We start from the raw sequence: 15,273 nt of genomic DNA, 5'->3' as shown, positions 1-15,273 counted from the left end.
TAGTAGAGGTAGACTTGAATTCAGGCCTTTGATTATCTGTGTCTAGTACTTTTCTCACTATACTACACACCACCAAGTCTCATTGTGAGGTCCTTTATAGCATCTGATTTTATAGTCTACATTGATTAGAGTTATTTATGAAGTCATCTGATTTTATAGTCTACATTGATTAGAGTTATTTATGAAGTCATAGCGGATTTATACTAACAATGAAATGACCTTAAATTTGTCTATTAGTCACTGACCCTAAATAGCCTTATAAGAAAGGAAAAATAACAAATGCAATTCATCTAATGGTTCTTAATGCCAGGCTTTAACATTTTAGGGGAAATCGAAACCATTTATAAATCAACCTCACAGATTAACTTTTTAATACTGTCATTGGTTGCATGTTTTTGTTTATGTTATTATCAACAAGGCTTAGAAACAATTAGAAGCATATTTTGCTAAGAGTTGTAAAGAAGCTGGGATTAGGGCAGGTCTATATAGTATCAAGTTTGAGCCTTCTCTCCTTGTGCTGGGAGGTGTTCAGAAAAGAGAAGAAAAAAAAAGACCCTTGCCAGTGAGCAACATGTGGTCTGTTGGTTTGTCTCTGTATAGGCCTGCTTCAGACAAAAACTTTCTAACACTAACCAGAAATATAATTTAAATATACCCCAAAACATACACACATACATACATACACACACACACACACACACACACACACACACACACACACACACGAAAACCTTGGAGTTGCAAATCTAATTTCCTGGATACAGTGAATTAATATAGAGAGAGTCTAAATTATTTAAATAATTTAAAAGTGAAGAGAAACTTACTCCTCCCCATGTTTTCTTGTGGTCTCTGGGAGGTCCCTGGATGATGATTCCCTGTAAAAACAGAACATACACACAGTCAGATTCTCAGAGGCTGAGTCACTACATCAAATAAGTTCCATTAAAACTGATGATGTCAACATGAGCATTCATTTTAGTGCATTCTAATCTTTCCCCTTTACATAAATGTTTTCTCCATCACAAATAGATATCTAATTTCAGAGGAAAGAAACAGAGTATCCTGGAAACATGAGGTCTATATGAACTTACTATGACCTTGTTTATCTGGCATTAGTTTCTGCCCTTACCAAATAAAACTCATCAAATTGGTCACATGCTTATCTCTTAGGAGATGACCATGATATCAATAAAAATGGTGGACAAAAATTCCAAAAGGCCAATTTAATAATGAAGCTATCATATTATTAGTTTGCCTGGCTTCTCATCAATGTCATTCTGTCACAAATCCAATGCTCTCTATAGTGTAACATTTTCCTGAATGGTGTTAAACAGCAGTACTTCTAATCAAATTATTCCTGAGGCAAAGCAGCCCACAGAGTTATTACCCATAAACAGTATGAAGCAATGACCGTGAACTACTAACCACAAAACTTTGGAGGAAAAAAACAACAACACATAATGAAAATGCAAGTATGCATGGAGGAGCAGCAATTCTGTTTTGAAAAGATGAAAATACACACACTGAATCTATTCCATAATCACAACGCTTCATTTTCTTATAGGTTTCAATCATAGAATCACCACACATTTACTGTTCACCTGCCACATTCCCAATGTGGAGCTAAGCACCAGAGAGGCAAAATTATAAGACACAATCTATCAGTACATTTAGGAATACATAACCTACTTAAAGCTAAGCACATAGGGGAGAGTGATGTCATCAAGATGGACACATAAGTCTCCTTCATATGCCAACTTCAGTCCCCCTCACAGGAAAACCAATTAGTAACTATCCATAGAAAAGACACCACTGTGAAAATCCCACAATATAAGGGTAAAAGGACTACATTCGCTCTGATTATACAACTCCACCCCCACATTGCCACAGTGCCACATCAAGAGGGCACCTCAAGCCTGTGGTTTCTACAGTGGGAAAAGATAGCCTGAGCTGTACATCCAGCTCCTCCAGCATATGGAAGGCTTTCCAGGAGGCCCACTGAGGTCTTGCCTCACGGGAGTCACTGGAGGAATCTGCAGGACTTTGACAGAGGTGGATAGGGGAGTGGGGCTTACAGCAACCAGAGTTAAGGTCTTGGCAGACAGCATTCTTACTTGCAGCAGTGTCTGAGCAGAGATCCAAGCCAGAAGCTCTGGAAATCTGAAGAGCTGAGCCAATGACCACTCTGGCTAGGGACCTCAGTTGGTATTTCTCCCTGATTTGGATCCCTATTCAGTGGGCCATATGGGAAGTGGAGCCTGTTCTACCACCCCACCCAGGAAAGGAAGCAAATTCCTAGAACCATCCAAGTGCTGAGCATAGCCTCCAGTTCTGGCCACCCAGGAGGCCTGGCCAGAGAACTGAAGCAGCCATGCTTGGTCAGGGAGGCAAACTGGCAGTCTGGCCCAACTCTTAAGCACAGCCTCTGGCCCTGCTTAACCAGGGAGTCTGAACAGTGACCCTGGGCAAGAGAGGAGCCCAGCCCACATTCCACCCAGCCTGGGAGCCAAGTGTACAACCTTAATAAGCAGAGAAGGCCAACCTATAACACTGCCTAATTGCTGAACATGACCTGTGCGTTTCCCCAGGCAGAAAGCTCAGCCAGCAACCCTGTCCAATCAGAAGCATAACCTGTGGTAGGCAGAGCAAGGATGATGGGCCAGGTACAGAAAGTCACCAGGGTGGAAACACCTGGATGCCTACCAAAGGACAATTGTAGGGTAGGACCTTGCCCCCAGGGTGAAATTTCCTCCCCTAGCATATCCATGGTCCTGTGGTTTGGACCACCTGACCTTTCCTCCCTAGAGATAACAATTAGGCCTGAGTTGTATTTAAGCTCCAGGTCCAGAAAAGAAGAAAAACCAGACAAGCAACACCACAGCTGACCTCAGGACCAACTGCATTGGATAATGACCCCCTGTCCTGGTGCCGACCAATAAATCAGTGGAAACCTAGACCCTGAAAGGACAAACCTGTAAAACTGCTGAATATTCTATTGAGATCTTGCCTCTGGGATCTTCCCTAAGATCTCCACCCTTAAAACCCTTAGGACTGAGTACCCAGCTTACTTTCCCTCCCACCCCTTTCCCTTCCTCCTCCTCCACCCTTAGGCATATTACCATTACCTTCCTCATTCCCCAGTTCCAAGGGCCCTTCCTATACCTCTATAACTTGTTTCATAAGCCCATTTCTTCTACATATTACTTATTCTACCTCTGTTATTTTATAAATTAATGTCCTGTTATAGTTTGAATCTTGGTTCTGAATTCTTTCCTAGGCAGAACTAAAGTATAGAGGATGCTGAACCCTGGTGCAGTGTGACCCCACTGGTTTCATATCTGGTGCCATTTCCACTGCCTACAACACAACCTACTGCCCCAGCCAACAGAAAAGCCCAGCCAATGACCTTGCCTATCAGCAGAGAACAGACAATGGCTTAGGTGATCACAAAGACAAGCATGCAGTCCCATTCAACCTCATGTAGCCCTGCCTAATCCCAGAGCATAGCCTGAGGCCACATCTGACTACTAAATCCTGCCTACAGCCCCACAGAGTTCAGGCAGTGGCACCATCAGGTTGTGAAAGCAAATTTTAGGATCCCATATAACCGGGACAACTGCAGTGCAGAGCCCATAGCCCTAACCAATTGTGGAGTTCAACCAGTGGTAGCATCCTGCCAGTGAACATAGCCTGGGACTTGATCCAACCAGAGGTGATTGCAGAGCTCAGTTAGTGGCCCTGCCTGACTTGCAGAGCACAATCAGCCCAAACAGGGATATGGCCAAACAATGGCCCGGCTTGAATATGGTCATAGCCAGAGGCATCCCCCCAATCTCAGAGCATGAGTACTGATATCACCCAACTACAGACCATACTAATAAACTCTGCCTGCCAACAGATGCTACCAAATGACCTATCTGGTACCCCTAGCTACAGTGACTGGTGAAGGTCTTTCCCTGCAGAAGTGAACATGTAAAGTCTGGGTGAGGAAGACACATAAACAATTGCACAAATACCATCACAAGGAATCAAGAATCACAAAGAGAGAGAAACCAAGATGGCGGCATAGGTAAACACTTGAACTTGCTGCATCGCACAACCACTTCAAAACTACAACTAAAAGACAAAACGGACATCATCCAGAACCACAGGAAGGCTGGCTAAGTGGAAATTCTACAACTAGAAGGGAAGAGAAAAGCACACTGAGACCCAGAGGATCTGTGGAAGTAAAGTGCAGAGGTATGGAGGTGCGCACACAAGGAGAGGGCTGGCAACTGAGTACGCGGCTGTCTTTTTCAATCTGCAGGGAGACACAAGCTCCCGACTGCTCTGAACTCCAGTTCCAGGAGAGACGCTGGGGACCCAGACTCATATGGGGAGAAACTGGACTGACTGGTAGCAGGCAGATCTCGAGGGTGGCTTTCTCTCAGAGGTGCTTGCAGTGATTACCAAGGAAGACTGAGACTTAGAGGCAACTTAGGGCAGGGCTGATGGGAAGTCTTTGCTGTTTGCTCTGCCCTGAGACTCCACCTCAACCAAGCTATGTGCAGAGGCGTTTGCATATAAATGGCCCGGTTCTTTGAAATCTAAACTTACCTAACAAACTGCAGCTGAGTCAGAGAGACCCAGAACATCCAAAAGAAGGCCCAAGGCACCACAGCAACTTGCATTGCTTCAAAGCTGGGCCTCATTTGGGCACCTCCAAAACCCAAACAAAGAAGAGGAATCGGTAGATATCTCTGTAGCTCCTGCTGGGTGCCCTCAGGCAGAGGCTAAATTAGCACCACCTTGGAGATCCAAGAGCCAGAGTACCCAGGAGTCAGAGTAGGATCATCCAGACTACAACTCCTCAGATCCATAAGGGACACACTCAGGGGGCAGACTCAGAGAGCAACAAAGAACCACTGAAGCAAGTATTGCCTCATAAGGTTATCTCCAGCACAAAAGTTCTCCATTGTAGACACAGCTGATTCTCACAGCCAATTTGCCTGTAGGTCAATTCCTCCCTGTGATATCAACAACAATCAAGGCTTAACTACAACAAGACTGTGCAAACAGTCCAAAAAGGGGTGCACCAAGAGTATCCACCTCAGGTAACTGGGGAAGCTGAGCCACTGGGTCCTATAGGACACCTAGCACACAAAGCCACTCTATCAACACAGGGAAGCAGCCAAAATGAGGAGACAAAGAAACAAGTCACAAATGAAAGAATTGGAGGAAAGCAAACTACTGGATATAGAGTTCAAAACCATGGTTATAAGGTTTTTCAAGAATTTTCTAGAAAAGGCCGATAAATTTAGTGAGACTCTCGAGGATATGAAAAAGGACCAACAAGAAATTAAGCATACACTGACTGAAAAATAGAATAATATACAGAGATCCAACAGCAAACTAGATGATCGCAAGTATCAAGTCAAAGATTTGAAATAAAAAGAAGCAAAAAACACCCACCCAGAAAAGCAAAAAGAAAAAAAGAATCCAAAAATATGAAGATAGTGTAAGGAGCCTCTGGGACAACTTCAGAATTATGGAAGTGCCAGAAGAAGAGAGAGAGCAAGATACTGAAAACCTACTTGAAAAAATAATGACCGAAAACTTCCCCCACCTGGTGAAAGAAATAGACTTGCAAGTCCAGGAAGCACAGAGAACCCCAAACAAAAGGAATCCACAGAGGACCACACCAAGACACAGCATAATTAAAATGCCAAGAGCAAAAGACAAAGAGAGAATATTAAAAGCAGCAAGAGAAAAACAGTTAGTTACCTACAAGGGAGCACCCAAACCACTGTCAGCTGATTTCTCAGCAGAAACTATGAAGGCCAGAAGGGAGTGGCAAGAAATATTCAAAGTGATGAATAGCAAGAACCTACAACCAAGATTACTCTACCCAGCAAAGCTATCATTCAGAATTGAAGGTCAGATAAAGAGCTTCACATATAAGAAAAAGCTAAAGGAGTTCATCACCGCCAAACCAGTATAATATGAAATGCTGAAAGGTATTCTTTAAGAAGAGGAAGAAGAAGAAAAAATGTAAAGATAAAAATTATGAACAACAAATACATATCTAACAAAAAGTGAACCTAAAAATCAAGGGAATAAAAAATCTGATGAACAGAATAATCTGGTGAATATAATAGTATCAGGGGCATAGAAAGAGAGTGGACTGACAATCCTCAGGGGGAAAGGTGTGTGGGGGGTGCAGGAAGAGACTGGACAAAAATCATACACCTATGGATGAGGACAGTGGGGGGGAGTAAGGGCATGGGGTGGGGTGCGAACCAGGTGGAGGGAAGCTATGGGGGGAAAAAGAGGAACAACTGTAATAATATGAACAATAAAATTTAATAAAAAACAAACAAACAAAAAAGAATCACAAAGAAATAGGTAAACATTACACCATCAAAAGAACCTAATAGCCTGAATGGTTTTGCACAGTGATTGAGTGTTGACCCATGAACAAAGAGGTCCCCAGTTGGATTCTCAGTCAGGGCATATGCCTAGGTTGCATGCTCTATCCTGAGTAGGAGGTGTGCAGGAGGCAGTGATTGATGTTTCTCATTCATTGATGTTTCTATCTCTCTACCACTCTCCCTTCTTCTCTCTAAAATCAATACAGACATATTTAAAAAAAATAATCTAATATAGCTCGAATAAGTGACCCCAAAGAAATGGAGAACTATCTAAAAAGAATTCAAAATAATCCTCTTAAAAAAGTTCAGTGAACTACAAAACACAAAGACTAAATATATTAGGAAAACAATGCATGAACAAAATTAGTTCAACAAGAAAATAGATACCATAAAAAACCCACTTAGAAATCTTAAGAGCTAAAAAATACAATAACTGGGAGATTAAAAATGGTGGTGGAATAAGTGGATGATACACACACGCTCCCAAGACTGAACTGGAATTACAACTCAAATAAAAAATAAAATAAAACAAAGAACAAAAAAGCCAACCTGAATAATCATCTGAAGATTAGCTATAGAGAATCCTGATAACCAAGGATGGAAAGTAGAGACCGCATAGAGACTAGTAGGAATGGCGGAGGCTTGGAAGGGCTGCCAATGATCCCAAAGACAGTAGCTTAAGTTCTGGAGAGATATCTCAGATGTGGGGGGTTGCCACTGAAAACTCTGGGGTCTAAATCCCAAGTTGAACCTCCCCTCCCCCCGGCCAAGAGCAACAGAACTGAGAAAAGTGCCCACATAACATCTGGCTGTGAAAAGCAGCAGGGGTGCAATTGCCAGGAGGAGACAACTGGAAATGCAGGCACACTCTCAAAGGGCCAACACACAGAATTTAGTGTGCAACCATTCACCTTGGACCCAGACAGAAAGAGGACAAGTGGATAAGAACTGTGTGAGTAGAAACCAGGGCTGGGGGCTCTGGAGTTAGAGCTCAGAAGGCAGACACCTTAGTTTCCTGTGCTAAGTCATTCCCTCATCCTGAGGAGAACATCTTTCTCAGGCAGACCTTTGCTATTCAGGCTGTTTTTTTCCTTGGGGGAAGACAGTTACTCTAACCCAGTGGTTGGCAAACTGTGGCTCGAGAGCCACATGCGGCTCTTTGATTCCTTGAGTGTGGCTCTTCCACAAAATACCATGTGCGAGCGAAACTTCATGGCCCATGTACAGAAGTTGGTTTTCAACTCTAAAGAAATTTCAATCGTTGTACTGTGGATATTTGGCTCTGTTGACTAATGAGTTTGCCGACCACTGCTCTAACCTAATGGAAAAACCTTTACCCAACCATGTGGAGTTTCTGAGGCCCATTAAGAGATTGACAATAACAATCAGCCTATACTCAGAAGCAACTCCCCCACCCTGTTGGAAAACATCTCACCCCACCTATGGATGATTGCCTGAGGCACTCAAGACTGAATATAATCAGTCTGTAGGCAGAGTTGGATTTCTGGAGGCTTTGAGTGTTTGACTGAGCACTAATAAAGAACACAGTGGAAGGAATACACAGCAGATTATAGGAGCCTGAGGATCAGATCAGTGAATTAGAAGACAGGGTAGAAAAATCACTCAATCAGAGAACAAAAAAAACAAAACAACAACAACAAAAAAATAGGACAGCTTCAGGGATCTGTGGGACAATGTGAAACGTAACAATATTCGCATAATAGGTGTGCAAGAAGGAGAAGAATGTGAGCAAAAGATACAGAACATGCTTGAATAATTAATGGCAGAAAACGTCCCTAACCTGGTGGGGGGAAAAAAGTCACACAAGTAAAGGAGACACAGTCCCAAGCAAGAAGAACTGAAGCATGCCCATTCTCAAACACATCATAATTAAAATGTCAAAAATTAAAGACAAAGAGAGAATCTTAAAGAAAGCAAAAGAAAAGCAAATTGTTACTAGGAAGAAGCTCCAATGAGGCTAACACCAGTTTTCTCATCACAAACTCTAAAGGCCAGAAGGAAATGGCATGAAGTATTCAAGGTAATGAAAAGCAAGGATCTGAAACCAAGATTATTATATCCAGCAAGGTTATCATTTAAATAGATGGTGAAATACAGAGCGTCTTACAATGAAAGGCTAAAGGAGTTTATCATGACTAAACCAGCACTACAAGAAATGCTAAAGGGACTGCTGTAATGAGAAGAAGGAATAGAGAGAGAAACATTGGCATACAAAATTAAAATGGCAATAAATAAGTACCTATCAATAATAACTTCAAATATAAATGGATTAAAGGCTGCAATCAAAGGACAAAAGGCAGAGAATCAAGATGGTGGCATAGGTACACACTTGTACTTGCTGCCTCGCACAACCACATCAAAACTATAACTAAAAGACAAAACGGATATCATCCAGAACCACGGGAAGGCAGGCAGAGTGGAAATTCTACAACTAGAAGGAAAGAGAAAAGCATATTTGAACTGATAGGAGGTGTGGAGGGGTGGAAGTGTGGAGGTACGGAGGCGCGTGTGGAAATGGGCTGGCAACTGGGTACAATGATGTCTTTTTCAATCAGGAAGGAGATACAAGCTCCCGACTGTTCTGAACTCCAGTTCTGGGCGAGACTCTGGGGACCCAGACTCATACGGGGAGTAACTGGACTGTCTGGCATTGGGCCAGAACACAAGGGCAGCATTCTCTCAGAGGTGCTTGCAGGAATCATTGTTCCTGCACGGGTCCTTAGGACACAAAGACCCCAGGACCTCTCCAAGGCAGAACAGACTGGCGGCCATTGCAGTTATCTCCGCCCTGATGATTCCCTGAGACACCACCCCACCCAATTTACAACCCCACCCAAGCTGGAAGCAGAGGCTTTTGAATATGAATGGCCTGTTCTTTTGCAATCTAAAACTTAACAAACTGCTGCTGGGTCGAAGAGCGCCAAAGCTTCTAAAAGAAAGCCTAAGGCTCGACAGCAACCTGCATTGCTTCACAGCTGGGCATCATTTGGGCACTTTCAAACCCCAAACAAAGAAGAGGAATCTGCAGATCTCTCTGTAGCTCCAGCTGGGTTGCTTCAGGCAGTGGCTGACTTTGAACCTCCTTGGAGATCCAAGAGCCAGTGTACCCAGTGGTCAGAATGAGACCATACAAGAGTACAACTCTTCACATCAATAAGTGACACACTCAAGGGGCATACTCAGTGAGCACCAAAGCCCCACTGAAGCAAGTACTGCTCCATTAGGGGGTCTCCAGCATAGCAGTTCTCCCATTCTTGACACAGCTGGTCCTCACAGCCAATTGGCCTGGTGGTCAACTTCTCCCAGTGATACCAACAGTAATCAAGACTTAACTACAACAAGACTGTGCACACAGTGCAAAAAGGGGTGCACCGAGAGTGTCAACCCCAGGTAATTAGGGAGGCTGAGCCACTGGGCCCAATAGGACTCCTAGCACACAAAGCCACTCTATCAACACAGGGAAGCAGCCAAAACGTGGGGACAAAGAAACATGTCACAAACTAAAGAAATGGAGGAAAGCAAGCTACTGGATATAGAGTTTAAAACCACAGTTATAAGGTTACTCAAGAATCTTCTAGAAACTTCCATGAAATTTAGTGAGACCCTCAAGGATATGCAAAAGGACCAATTAGAAATTAAGCATACACTGACTGAAATAATGAATAATATACAGAGATCCAACAGCAGACTAGAGGACCCCAAGATTCAAGTCAAAAATGTGAAATACGAAGAAGCAAAAAACACCCAACTAGAAAAGAAAAAAGAATCCAAAAATACGAAGATAGTGTAAAGAGCCTCTGGGACAACTTCAATCGTACCCACATCCAAATTATGGGGGTGCCAGAAGAAGAGAGAGAGCAAAATATTGAAAACCCATTTGAAGAAATGACAGAAAACTTCCCTTACATTGTGAAAGAAATACACTTACAAGTCCAGGAAGCTCAGAGAACCCCCAATAAGAGGAATCCAAAGAGGACCACAACAAGACACAGCATAATTAAAATGTCAAGAGCAAAAGACAAAGAAAGAAACTTAAAACAACAAGAGAAAAACAGTTAGTTACCTACAAGGGAGTACCCATAGGACTGTCAGCTGATTTCTCAACAGAAACTATGAAGGCCAGAAAGGAGTGGCAAGAAATATTCCAAGTTGTGAATAGCAAGAACCTACAACCAAGATTACTCTACCCAGCAAAGTTATCATTTAGAATTGAAGGCAGATAAAGAGCTTCACAGATAAGAAAAATCTAAAGGAGTTCATCACCACCAAACCAGTATTATATGAAACTAGTAGCCCTGCACATCAATCCATGTGCCAGTAGCTCTCTGCGGGGCCTGGCCACTCCGTGCCCACTCCTCAGAGGCTCTCCGCAGCCCCGAGGCCCATCCGCGGCCAGGTGTGGAATGCTTGCCTCGTTGCTGAGGTGACGAAGCAAGCATTCCGCCAGGCCGCTCATGCTGCCCGCTCTCAGCGGCCACCACCCCCCGCCCCTGGGACGGGGGGACACCGGTGAGGTTGAGAGAACTGGGCACTGCCATCTTTGTGATGGAGTGATTATTAATTTGCATATTACCCTTTTATTAGATAGGATGCTTAAGGGTATTCTCTAAGAAGAGGACGAAGAAGAAAAAGGTAAAGATAAAAAATTATTAACAAAAAAGTGAAAACAAATGCATATCTATGAACAAGTGAACCTAAAAATCAAATGAATAAAAAACCTGATGAACAGAACAAACTGGTGAATGTAATAGAATCAGGGGCATGGAAAGGGAGCAGACTGACAATTCTTGAGGGGGAGGGGTTGTGGGGGGGTACGAGAAGAGATTGGACAAAGAGCTTACACATATGGACGAGGTCAGTGGGGGGGGGGTAAGAGCATGGGGTGGGGTGGGAACCAGGTGGAGTGGAGATATGGAGGGAAAAAGAGGAACAAGTGTAATAATCTGAACAATAAATATTTATTAATAAAAAAAGACAAAAAAAACCCCAGCTGAATGGAGAAAAAAAAACCAAAAAACATGGCCCATCTATATGCTCTCTACCAGACACCCACCTCAGAACAAAGGACTCACTGGATGAGAGTGAATGGATGGGAAATTTTTTTTTCCATGCAAATGGAAATTTAAAAAAAGCTGGGGTAACAATACTCATATCTGACAAAATAGATTTCAAAATAAAGGCCATCACAAAAGACCAAAAAGGCCACTACATAACTCTGAAGGGATATATTCAACAGGAGGATATAACCCTGGTAAATATATATGCACCCACTATAGAAGCACCTAAATATATAAAAATAAAACTTCTAGAGGACTTTATGGAAGAGAAGGGCAAACATACAATGATAGTAGAGGACTTTAATATCCCACTGACTTCACTAGATAGATCTTCCAGAAAAGAAAATTAACAAGGAAAGGTCAACTCTAAAGAACAGACTGGATCAGATAGATTTCATTGACATTTATAGAACATTTTACTCCAAAGCTGCAGAATATATATTCTTCCCAAGTGCACATGAGTCATTCACAAAGATAGACCATATATTATGACAAAAAAAACAAGTCTCTACAAGTGCAAGAAGACTGAAATCATAGCAAGCATATTCTTAGATCATAATGGAGTGCAATTAGAAATCAACTCCAGTAAAAACACTCAAAAATATTCGAACACATGGAAGCTAAATAGCATGTTATTAAACAAGGAACGGGTTACTAATGAGATCTAGAAATAAATTTTAAAAAACAAACTTCCTGGAAACAAATGGAAAATAATATACGACTCCAAATCTTTGGGATACAGCAAAAGCAGTCCTGAGAGAGAACTTCATAGCACCACAGGCCTACCTCAGAAAAAAAGAAAAATTAATAAGAAACTATTTAACCCTAAAACTTAAAGAATTAGAAACAGAACAACAAGAAAAGTCCAGAGTAAGTAGAAGGAAGTAAATAATAATGATTAGAGTAGAAATACTAATAAATGACATGAGGATAAAAAATATAAAAAATAAATGAAACCAAGAGTTAGTTCTTTGAAAAGATAAACAAGATTGATGAGCCATGAGCCAGAGTCATCAAGAAACAAAGAGAGATGATCCGGTTAAATAAAATCAGAAACAAAAGTGGTGAAATAACAATTGATATCACGGATATACAAAGAATTGTAAGAAAATACTATGAACACGCTGCACAATATGGAAAAAATGGACAAATTCCTAGAAAAATACAATATTCCGAAACTAAATCAGGAAGCATCAGAAAACTTGAATAGGCAAATAACAACTGAGGAAATAGAAGCAGTAATAAAAAAATTAAAAAAAAATTTCAACAAAAGCCCTGGTCTGGATGGATTCATAGGGGAGTTTTACCAAACAGGCAAAGAAGAACTAACACCCATATTCCTCAAACTATTCCAAAAAATCGAAGAAAAAGGAACAGTTCTTTTTATGAGGCCAGAATTACCCTAATACCAAAACCAGATAAAGACACTACAAAGAAGGAGAATTACAGGCCAATATCCTGATAAACATTGATGGTAAAATCCTCAACAAAATATTAGCAAATCTGATCCAGCAATAAAAAAGACCATACTCCATGACCAAATGGTATTTATTCCAGGAATGCCAGGCTGGTACAATATTCCCAAGTCAAAAAACATAAACAATTTGAAAGACAAAAATCACATGATCATAACAATAGACACAGAAAAACTATTTGAGAAAATCCAACACCCATTTTTGATAAAAAACTATCAGCAATGTGGGAATAGAGGGAGCATATCTCAACATGATAAAGGCCATATATGACAAACCTACAGCCAACACCATACTCAATAGGCAAAAACTAAAACCTTCCCCCTAAGAAGAGGAACAATACAGGAATGTCTGTTTTCACCACTCTTATTCAACATAGTACTGGAAGTCCTAGCCACAGTGATCAGAGAAGAAGAAGAAATAATAAGCATGCAAATTGGAAAGGAAGGAGTAAAACTCTCATTATTCACAGATGACATGATATTGTACATAGAAACACTGAAGACTCCACCAAAAAACTACAAGATTTAATAAATATATTTGACAATCTACCAGGATACAAAATCAACACCCAAAAATCAATGGGTTTTTTATACACCAATAATGAATTCTCAGAATTCAGAAAATGGCAGCAGAATAGACAGATGTGTTCCGAGCCTTGTTCCGGAGCAGAAAGAAAGAACAGCTGAGAGTGGCACAGGGAGTGTTTTTGGGCGAGTTAAGGGACAGCTAAACTCAAGGAGAAGGTGGGGGACTGCTGGACGGGGTTCTCCTGACTGGGCAGACCCAACTGCTGCTGGGTCCCCTCCCATAGCTACAGGCTAGGATGCGGAGACCGCTCCATCAAGAAGGGGAAAGTGGATATTATTGGAAGCCTGAAAATCTACAACTGCGGCAACCACTGAAGAGCTGCGAACCCCAGAACACAGGTCCTCAATCGGTGCAAACACACGGATTCAGAAAAGCTCTAACCCCCCCCCCCGAAAGGAAAGGTCAGATTTCACCTGGGATAAGGAGAGAACTACATAACCAGACATCCAGAGAGGAGAGACCATGGGGAGACAAAGAAACAGCCTGCATATGAAAGAAAACCAGCCATCACCAGAAAAGGAAGTAAACGAAATACAGGCAAGCAACCTATCAGAGAAAAAATTCAGAGAAGTGGTCATAAGTTGGCTGAAAACAATGGAAGACAAATTCCACAATATGAGTAAGAACCAAGAGGAAATGAAGAAGAAACCAGAAGAAATGAAAAATGACATCGCTGCTGTAACGAACTCAATAGAAAGCATCAAGAGTAGAATAGAAGAAGCAGAGGACCACATCAGTGAGATAGAAGACAAGATGGGAAAAAATGCCCAAGTAGAGCAGCTTCTAGAAAAAAAAATTGAAAAGCAGGAGGAGAGCCTAAGGGAACTTTGGGACAACACTAAACAAAACAACATCTGCATAATAGGGGTTCCAGAAGGAGAAGAAACTGAGCAAGGAATAGAAAACCTGTTTGAGGAAATAATGACAGAAAACTTCCATGATATAGGGAAGAAAAAAACCCACACAAATCTAAGAAGCTCAAAGAGTCCCAAGCAAAATGAACCCCAAAAGACCGACACCAAGGCACATTATAATTAAATTGGAAAACACCAACGACAAAGTAAGAATCTTAAAAGGGGCCAGAGAGAGACACAAAGTTACCTACAAAGGAACCCCCATCAGACTAGCAACTGACTTCTCAACAGAGACTCATCAGGCCAGAAGGGAATGGAATGAAATATACAAAGTCATGCAAAGGAAAGGTCTGAATCCAAGAATACTGTACCCAGCAAAGCTATCAATCAAAATTGAAGGTGAAATCAGGAGCTTCACAGACAAAAAAAGGACTAAGGGAATTTGTTATCACCAAACCAGCAATGAAAGAAATGCTAAAGGGTCAGCTGTAAAACAAAACAAAACAAAACAAAACAAAAGAAAGAAAGAAAGAAAGAAAGAAAGAAAGAAAGAAAGAAAGAAAGAAATAAGAAGCGAAGAAGGAACACAGGGGTAAAGAATAAAAATGGTGACAAATAAGTACCTATCAATAATAACTTTAAATGTAAATGGAATAAATGCCCCAATCAAAAGACATAAGGGAACGGATTGGATAAGAAAACAAGACCCATATATCTGCTGTCTACAAGAAACCCACCTCAGAAAAAAAGACGCACACAGATTGAGGGTGAAGGGATGGAAAAAGGTTTTCCAGGTGAATGGAAATGAAAAAAAACAGTTGGGGTAGCAATACTTATATCTGAAAAATTACATCTCAAAGTGAAGGAC

General features: G+C 41.5%; 1 protein-coding gene across 2 annotated transcripts in view; it reads right to left on the bottom strand.

Moving 5' to 3' along the window:
- PRRG1 (proline rich and Gla domain 1) overlaps positions 1-15,273 on the bottom strand; it is a 244,954-nt gene that overhangs the window by 133,180 nt on the left and 96,501 nt on the right. For both annotated transcript variants that reach the window (XM_079765128.1, XM_079765129.1), the window contains exon 2: positions 825-875. In XM_079765128.1, coding sequence (XP_079621254.1) covers positions 825-834 — 10 coding nt within the window. In that variant the 5' untranslated portion in view covers positions 835-875. The remainder of the gene's footprint in view (positions 1-824; positions 876-15,273) is intronic.

The sequence above is a fragment of the Cnephaeus nilssonii genome (genome assembly GCF_951640355.1).
Source record: "Cnephaeus nilssonii genome assembly, chromosome: X".
NCBI lineage: Eukaryota > Metazoa > Chordata > Mammalia > Chiroptera > Vespertilionidae > Cnephaeus > Cnephaeus nilssonii.
The sequence above is the reverse complement of the archived record's forward strand: the minus strand, read 5'-3'. Positions and strand labels throughout refer to the sequence as shown.